The sequence below is a fragment of the Rhododendron vialii genome, chromosome 11a, assembly GCF_030253575.1.
Source record: "Rhododendron vialii isolate Sample 1 chromosome 11a, ASM3025357v1".
Lineage (NCBI taxonomy): Eukaryota > Viridiplantae > Streptophyta > Magnoliopsida > Ericales > Ericaceae > Rhododendron > Rhododendron vialii.
Genome location: NC_080567.1, coordinates 19339424 through 19348254, shown reverse-complemented (window position 1 = coordinate 19348254; position 8831 = coordinate 19339424). Strand labels below are relative to the sequence as shown.

The 8831-nt window shown below is 39.4% G+C and overlaps 1 protein-coding gene across 1 annotated transcript; it reads right to left on the bottom strand.

The window, feature by feature from the left end:
* Positions 1-4914: 4914 nt before the first annotated feature.
* Positions 4915-8674, bottom strand: LOC131307803 (UDP-glycosyltransferase 90A1-like). Its single transcript, XM_058334493.1, has 2 exons — positions 7571-8674; positions 4915-5509 (listed from the first exon to the last, which is right to left on the bottom strand). Exons 1-2 carry the CDS (start codon positions 8489-8491, stop codon positions 4988-4990), a joined length of 1443 nt encoding a protein of 480 aa, XP_058190476.1. The 5' UTR covers positions 8492-8674; the 3' UTR covers positions 4915-4987.
* Positions 8675-8831: the final 157 nt, after the last annotated feature.

Sequence of the window (8831 nt, the reverse complement as noted above, 5' to 3'; positions counted from 1 at the left end):
CGTCTTGTTTTAGTTTAGCTATAGGCTTAGAGCCTTCTCAGCTTGTGGTTAGACTTCAGTTTGATTATCAGGCAAATGGTTACTTTAAGAGAGGTGGGGGGTGTTCAAAATACAGATTGTGGACGGTTGCAGTGTTTTAAAAAGTGCTCTTCGAAGCAAGGCGTGGGTGGCAAAGCGCTGGTGAGGTGCAAAAAGTGCCCGTCTTGGGACTAAGCCCAATGTGCATGAAGCGCACGCTTAACCAGTAACTCTAAGAAATCTTTGTCTTTAATCAGAGCCGTCCATTTTTTGAAGTCAATCTAAAGCTGAATAAGATCCGACACACCAGATTAGACACTTAAATGAGATCGAACTTTAATGAGATCGAAGGACCTGAGCACAACTCTAATAAACTGCCCTAAATCCTAATACGTTTTCCATTGTCGCTTCTTCTACAAAACTATGACACTACATATTAGACGCTATTAGCCTACTATTACTTCTCATCTTATTGCTAAACATTCAAATACTAGTTTTTGATGGATGCGTAGCATGTTCTTTTGCTGTCGTTTCATATAACGACATTTCAATGTTATGTATGATCATTGACGTTCAACCTTTTGGACTTAAGAATATGGTACTTGGCTTATTATGTAGCTTTCAATAACAGATGTCATATTTGATGTATTGGGTCATTTTACCACTTGGTAAGGTACCTTCTTTTTCACTATGCGCTTCACTTCATTAAGGCGTGCGCAATGTTTCGCGCCTTGGCGCTTCGATTTGCCTCGGGCTTTTTAGGACACTGGACGGTTGGTAACTAACAAGGATCCCCGCTAGTGAACGGTTGAATTTTAGTTCCAAAGAATTAGTTGAGATTCGGTTAAGCTAGCTGGACACGTGAGTTATGAAAAGAAAAAAAACCCAAATGGTATACAGTGTCCTTGCTATTGGAGTTATGTTTTGCTATATCAATTTGGTTTTTGGTTTTTTGCCTTCAATATACCTTTTGTTTATAGAAATTGGAAGACACTTTGGAGTTGGGACGTTTTTCACGTGAATGAACTTTTTTTTTCCGGTCATCTTTAAATATCAACGGGATATCAGCGGGATCTGGGAGAGTTAGTAGTTAGTATGTTAGTACAGAAGGGGTCTAGAGGCTATCTAGGACTTGGGGATGCAGCGGCTCTGCCAGCACTGCAGGAACTATAGGACGCCAAAACGACGTCGTTTTGGCGCCAAATGAGGATACTAAAGCCATCAAAACTACGTCGTTTTGAGCCAAGGAAATAAACCAGTTAAACTGTGCCCCAAAACTGAGAAAAAAAATTAAGTGTTTCAAATTTTAATCCGTTTGAATCCGTGAGAAAATTTTATTCTAAATGGAAATCGTGGGATGCTTACTTATATATGTATAATCCATATATATATATATATATATATATATTATGGATCCCATCCCGTCCCACGATTTCCGTTCAATCCCTAAAATTATGGATCCCAAAAATTCTGGTGGGATATATATATATTAGGGGCACTTTTGGTATAAAAAAACAGGAATGAAATCATAACTGTTCAAAAAATGAATGATGAATACTTAAGTTGGATGAGATTTGAAGATGGATAATTAAGCCTCCCTATAATTAGCTCAAGAAAGAATTAAACATATTAAAATTAATGGTCCGATTAAACTATAGGTAGAGTTCCCTTCTGAGTCCATTTGGACAATTAATAAAATAGTATCTCATCAGTTTGGCTAATCTACAAATTTATTTACAAATAAAAAGCTTTAATCAGCCAAATTGTTGAAAAACCGCCCGCCAATCACCTTAACTGACGTTAACGGGAAATGGGAGGAACCGCAAGTTATCCACGGTCTTGACGTACAGCAGGGCTGGTTCCAAGATTGGAGTTTAGCGGCGGTGACAGTATCGTATAGAGAATTTTTGTAACATAAAATTCGAAAGAAATCAAAGTTTTTTTTTTTTTTTTTGTATCATAGTTAGAAATTTTTTGGGACTGATTTGTGTTATTTATTGAGCTAAATTATCTAATTACTCACAAACGTACGTCAATTTTATTCATTTTGACTTCGTACTATTGATCCAATACAAACAATATACTAAAGAAAAACTAACATCCATCTCAGAAATTATAGAAAAAAATAGCACATTAGATAGCGAAAAAGAGACAACCCGGTGGCAAATAACCTTCTCTTGAAGTTTCTTTAAAAAATCATGACATAAACATAAGGTACAAGAATATAAAATCTATAAAACAGAGCGGTATTTTAAGGGAATATTCTAAAATTTATGTACACATACAAACAAAAGCACATTTTAAGCCGTTAGATTGAGTTTTCAATATATTACAGCCATTGGATCTTACAACATGACATTTTGGTAAATACATTACGTTTGAATAGCATTTTAGTGAGGGAGGGAGGAATCTTAAAACAAAATTCTCTCCCAAACCCCCCCCCCCCCCCCCCCCCCCCTTCTCTCTCTCTCTCTCTCTCTCGCCCTCCACGCGAGCAGTAGAAATGGGTTGAGTGTAATCCGACGAAGTAGACCACGGCCATGAAGTCACTGCAAAATCATTGATACTGCTCTGTTTAAACCAGTGGTTCCCATCTCTAGCTTCCTTCCTTCTCATGTACTCACTACCTTTTTTATGTAGCCAATAAGGTATTTGATAGAATGCCCAACACATGTTCGGTGAATCTGCAGTAGTGAATTGATTTTTATAGTAAGTAGATTACTTTTTATTCAATTGTATGTGTTTTGGAAAATCTCTGGAAGCAGGTAATGGCTATTGGCCATCCATTTAAGTTGGAAAATGTGTAAGCGTATGCAGTGTGTAAACAAATATTTCATGACTGAGTGTTTCATCATTTTTTTCTCAAGTATAAGGCTGCATAAATCTAAAACACCAAATTAGAAGGATGATAATTTTCGTCCCCTACTTTTATTGCTCTCTCATTTTTATAAATTAAACCAAAAGGCCAAAACCAGTACCAAAAAGAGTTTCCATTATTATTTTTCATCCCCTACTGATTTAGTTGATGTAGAGCATTGGTTGGTATGTTTAAATTTTAAAAAAACCAGTACCAAAAAGAGTTCTCATTATTATTTTTCATCCCCTACTGATTTAGTTGATGTAGAGCATTGGTTAGTATGTTTAAATTTTAAGATGTTAGTTCTTATAATCTTAGGGGCTGTTTGATAAAACTGAAAACTGAAACTGAAAGCTGAAAAATTAAGTACTGGAAACTGAATGCTGAAATTTTTAAGCTGAAAAGCTGTTTGATAAATATATTAAGTACTAAATTAAAAAAATGATGAATTAATTTTGTTCCAATTCTATCTTAATTTACTAACGGTCACAATATACTTTTGGTAATGGTAGTGTTGTGGTGGTGGGGGAGTGGTGGAGGTAGTAGGAGTGCTGGTAGTGGTGGTGGTGGAGTGGTGGTGGTGGTGTAGTGGTGGTCGTGGTGGTGGAGTGGCGGTGGTGGTGATGGTGGTGGAGTGGTGGTAGGAGCGGTGGTGGAGTGGTGGTAGGAGCGGTGGTGCAATGATGGTAGTGGTGGTGGTGGTGGTGATGTGGTGGTGGTGGAGTGGTGGAGCTGGTGGTGGTAGTGGAGGAAGTGGTGGTGGTGGTGGTGTAGTGATGGTAGTGGTGGGGGAGTGGCGGTGGTGGTGATGGTGGTGGAGTGGTGGAGCGGTGGTGGTGGTGGTAGGAGCGGTGGTGGTGGTGGTGTAGTGATGGTAGTGGTGGTGGTTGTGGTTGAGTTGTGGTGGTGGTGGAGTGGTGGTGGTGATGTGGTGGTGGTGGAGCTGGTGGTGGTGATGGTAGTGGAGGAAGTGGTGGTGGTGGAGTTGGTGGTGGTGATGTGGTGGTGGTGGTGGTAGTGGTAGTGGTGGTGGTTGTGGTTGAGTTGTGGTGGTGGTGGAGTGGTGGAGCTGGTGGTGGTGATGTGGTGGTGGTGGAGCTGGTGGTGGTGATGGTAGTGGAGGAAGTGGTGGTGGTGGAGTTGGTGGTGGTGATGTGGTGGTGGTGGTGGTAGTGGAGGGAGTGGTGGTGGTGGTGATGTGGTGGAGGAGTGGTGGTGATGTGGTGGAGGAGTGGTGGTAGTGGAGGTGGTGGTGGTAGTGGTGGTGGTGGAGTGGTGGAGGTGTTGGTGGAAGTGGTTGTGGTGGTGGTATGACGGTTGAATGTAAGTACACAAAAATTCAGCCAGAATTAAGTAGCTCAAAGCTACTTAATTTTTTCCAACTTTTTAGCCTATATTTTAAGTGGTACTTAATTTGTTAAGTAATATGAAATGTGGTTATCAAACCTACTGAATCACTTATTACTTAATTGATTCAGTATTAAGTGCTGAATTTAGGTTATCAAACAAGCCCTTACTCTTGGACAGGGATTGATATATTGGGTTCAATATCCAGTATTTATTTACAGTGTGCTGATCATGGAGTCGTGTCTTCATGCATGCACTAGCAACGTGCCTATAGATACGTTGTACCGTGCCTTCAGGCACGGACATACACTAATTATAATATGTAGCGTGAACTCTATCTAATTGGGCTCACATTCCCCGTACATGAATTGTAACAAGTATTTGTTGGTACTTGCAAGAGGGTGTTATTAAGGGTAAATTACACTCACCTCCCCTATTTTTTTTCATGGTCTTATATGATTTTTTTTTTTTCAACTTTGACCTCTGTTTTAATATATACTTCCCGTACTTCTTTCATCGAGCCGAAAAATAGGATGTAAAATAATTGACAAATCAATTTTGATGATTACCGGTCAACAATACCAAAAGATGGACATAATTAAAGATGTGGTGTCACTCCAATGAGGAAATCAATTTCTGGCTTGTTCGGTTTGGAATTTGAGAGGTTTTAAAGTGTAATGAGTGGATAGAGATAGATAGAGAAAATTTATTTGAAATCGTGCGCAGAAATTTTAAATATCCCAAGCGAACAAGCTCAGTATCCAATTACTTGAGCTGAGATGCACATAGTTGGTCAATAAGCTTGGTAAGGCTAAGATAAGATGAACCCCCTTTTTGTACTGCTTGCCTTGCAACTTCTCCTAAAGCTTGGGACTTTTCCCTTGCGATCCTTCCTTTGCGCCCTTCCATCAACTCCTTAACTCCTCTACAAATTGCCTCTCGTGATACACGAACAACTTCAGCTTCTGAGCTCTGCATTTTTTTCAATTCGACCCCGGCATGGAGCCCTTCCACCAAAAATTTAGCATTCAAAGTCTGCTCAGCAAGCATAGGCCAGGCCAAAATCGGCACACCAGCCGATAAACTCTCCAGCACTGAATTCCACCCACAGTGACTTAGAAACCCTCCTATTGTAGGGTGTTGTAGTATGGCCGGCTGGTCAACCCATTGTCTTGTGATTAATCCTTTCCCCTTCAACCTTTCCTCCATTCCATCAGGTAAAGACCAAGAGTTTGATCTCACCACCCACAAAAATGGCACCCCTGCCTCCTCCAAGCCATAGATCACCTGTTGAGAATATGGACAATATTCTGCTAATTAAATTTGTTTTACTACAAGCGACAAATACAAGCATTTGAATTACATTCAACGGGATATAAGTCCAAAATTACAGTAATCCCATCTGATAGCTCATTAAGGGTACGTATAACTAAACAAATAGCTCACATTTAATTGTTGCTTTTGGCAAAGAATAACCCCTTAATCTACCCTATGAAACCAACTGGGGTTAGCTTAGTTGGCCAGAACTCTTGCATCTCACAAGGAGGTCAGGAGTTTAAGTATTCTCACTTGCGTATGGGTGTTCTTTCATTTATATTTGTTGGGATTATTTTCTCCCCTTAATGGGGCTTATAGTTGAGTTGGGCTTATTTTGTTGGTTTAGTTGTTGGACTTGGTTATCTTATGAACTCTCATACAATAAATATAGTGTCCGTCATTTATACTTCGTACTTGGTAGATGATCTAATGATCTCTGTCCTAGCTACCGATTGGGAAAAACATATCTACCATATGAAAGTTTACAATGGTAGCCAATTAAGCTAATCACAATCACTTGTATTGATTAAGATATTATGCAAAAGAAATTTGAAACTTGAAATCGTACAAATAAGTAAACCAATAAGAAATCTAACTAACTGAATCATGATGCCAACCAATTTTTATATAATGATATGCTAAGGACTATATGTGGAAAGCTGATTTACCAACGAAAAAAAGAGAGAGACTATTTGGAAGGACAGATTATGTACCCAATCTATTATGAATTGTAACAATTTCATGAAGAAAATGATGAACAAAACATGACCAATTAACCAACCAACAAAATTATATGTTACAAATCAATTTTTAGTTGTTTATAGGCAAAAATTAATCCTATACGATAACAAAACATATTTTTCCAACATAGAAAATATAAATCCTTCATGTATGGTAAAAGCAACCTGGATCAAAATATGTTTAAACAAGGGGCTAAATTAATAGTTTTACAAAAATTCAATAAGAAAAGCCCAAAATGCAACTATGAACCATGTTTTGCATGGTAAAAGCAAAAGCCCTTCTTGGTTATGGGACCTTTTAACGAGTCGGTCAGAGGAAGATACACTCTCTGAATAATAAGGGGTGCGTTCTATTTTCCCCAATTTGAACAAGAAAAAGCCCAAACATCATCCTTCCTGAAAATAAAATCGAATCTTTGGTCACCACAACAAATTAGTTTTTTGAAAAATAATAGTCTGAAGTTGTACCTTTTCTTCTAGTCTCTTTTCCTATTTGATTTAATATGTTGTCCAGATAGAAAACCAACTTTTGTCGATTATAAAATATAATTGTATTCCTGTAAGTTTTTAGATAAAAAAAAAAGAAGAAGTTTCATCTGGGCAGAAAAGTTCTAGCTCCGCTCTATGCTTCCTTTGGAACACAATTGACCCTGTTCCGCTTAACTTTTAGCACTTTTTGAAGGTTTTGTCGTTATTCAAAAAAAATCGCGTTTTTTAGTTTTGCGCCAAACTTTTATGGATTATTGATTCGTCTCGACAAGAGGAATCAGAAAAGTAAAACTTTTGTACTTTTACCTATATATTTATGAAAATATCCAATATTAAGCAAAAAAACTACTAATTTTTTGACTTTTGTTTTGCTGAAAAGTGGTTATTTTTCAAAAATATATGAATAAAAGTCATGCCAATTTTTTATTTTTCTGATTTGTCTTGATGAGACGAATCGAAAAACCAAAAAATTAAGGTGCAAAACTAACAAACGCAAATTTTTTTTAAACAAGGACAAAACCAAAAAAAAGATCCTAAAAGTTCTTAGTGGAACAACACCTTGCTTTTTCTTTTACTAGTCAGACCTGCGGCAGGCTACATGAGGGATCAATTACTCATAGGCTTCCATCGAACAACCTAGGGCGGGTGAGTCGTTACAGCCATGCATGCTAAAAGGGTGGCAAGGTACAAGAGAGAGCTTCCTATATATGCATGCCTCGAAACCAATAATTAACCACCTCATGAACCCAAACATTAATTACCTGGTAAAACAAAACCTAATCTACAAAGTACTGCAACAAACCTCGTCAAGTTGTGCGGTGGAGATGTGGGATTGGGTGCCGAAGGAAACAAATATCACAGAGGCTGGCACACTATGCTTGGCCAACCAGTTCAGGAGGATCACCTCATGTTGGTGTTGATCGAGAGAGCTACGAAAACACTCCCCCGAGTTGTCATATAGACAGAGAGGACCTGCACACCAAACCTTAGCACCATTTTGATAAAAGGGTTCCAGGGAGGAAACGTAATTCCCTTCCAACTCGAGAAAAGAATTCACAACGCTGCCCCAGCTGTGGAACTCAGCCTCGGCTGCTTCCGACATAAACTCAGAATACGGGTCGTCATGATGCGGGATATTCACTCCCTCGGGCAAGTCCGCACAGGTCAAAACAAAGGGAATTTCGATCCCTGGCAAGTACGGGGTATCGGATTCGGAGTTGGAATACGTTTCACAATTTTCTGCCTGGACCCAAGCGATTTTTACGACAGCCATCGAGAAAACGCCCATTCCGTGGAAAACAAGCCTCGGGATTCCAAATGCTTTGCACGAGGCCAAAGTCCAGCCCAGGAAGAAATCCGAGATTACGCAAATGGGAAGGGAGTTGGATTCCGACATTTGGCGAAGGACTCGTTCGAAGGGCTCTTGGAGGTGTTTGGTCGCTAGGAGAAAGCTTAGGTAAAAATCCATGGAGGGGAGGTTGGCGGTGTTTTCGCAGCCGTCGGGGAGGCCGGGGATGGGAGGGAATGGGATTTGGACAAGGTTTATGAATGGGTAATTTAGTATGTACTTGGAAATGGAAATGGAGTTTGATGGGGTGGTGATTATGGTAACTTTTATGTGTCTTTGGGAAAGGGCTTTGGAGAGGTGTAGCAGTGGAAGGGTGTGGCCATGAGCCATGAAAGGGAAGATGACTACATGGGTTTTTTCCAATTGTGAAGCCATAGCAAGAGAGCAGGGGATAAACTAGAGGACAACAAGATACAATGGCTCTTTTTCTTGTTCTTCTCAGTAATCAGAGAAGATTAGATACAAATGAGATTTTTAAGAGAAGAATAACACACAAGATACCCTTGCCCATGATATGTTATGATTCCTTGTTTTTCAATTTTTGAGTAGTTTTTGTTTGCCTGTGGAAGGGGAAGTTGGCAGGAGATGAAAAAGCCACAACCAATGGGGAAAATTTCCAATGCCGGGTGGGTGGGTACCACGTGGTGCCCACTCGGCGCATTCAAATCATTTATTGTATTTTTTGACGGCTCGAATTTGTAGAGAGAAAAAGGAG

Excerpts from the sequence above, each read along its gene's own strand:
- LOC131307803 (XM_058334493.1), bottom strand. The coding sequence starts at position 8,491 with ATGGCTTCACAATTGGAAAAAACCCATGTAGTCATCTTCCCTTTCATG. Across the intron at positions 5,510-7,570 it reads CCACCGCACAACTTGACGAG|GTGATCTATGGCTTGGAGGA; the intron begins GTTTGTTGCAGT and ends TATTCTCAACAG.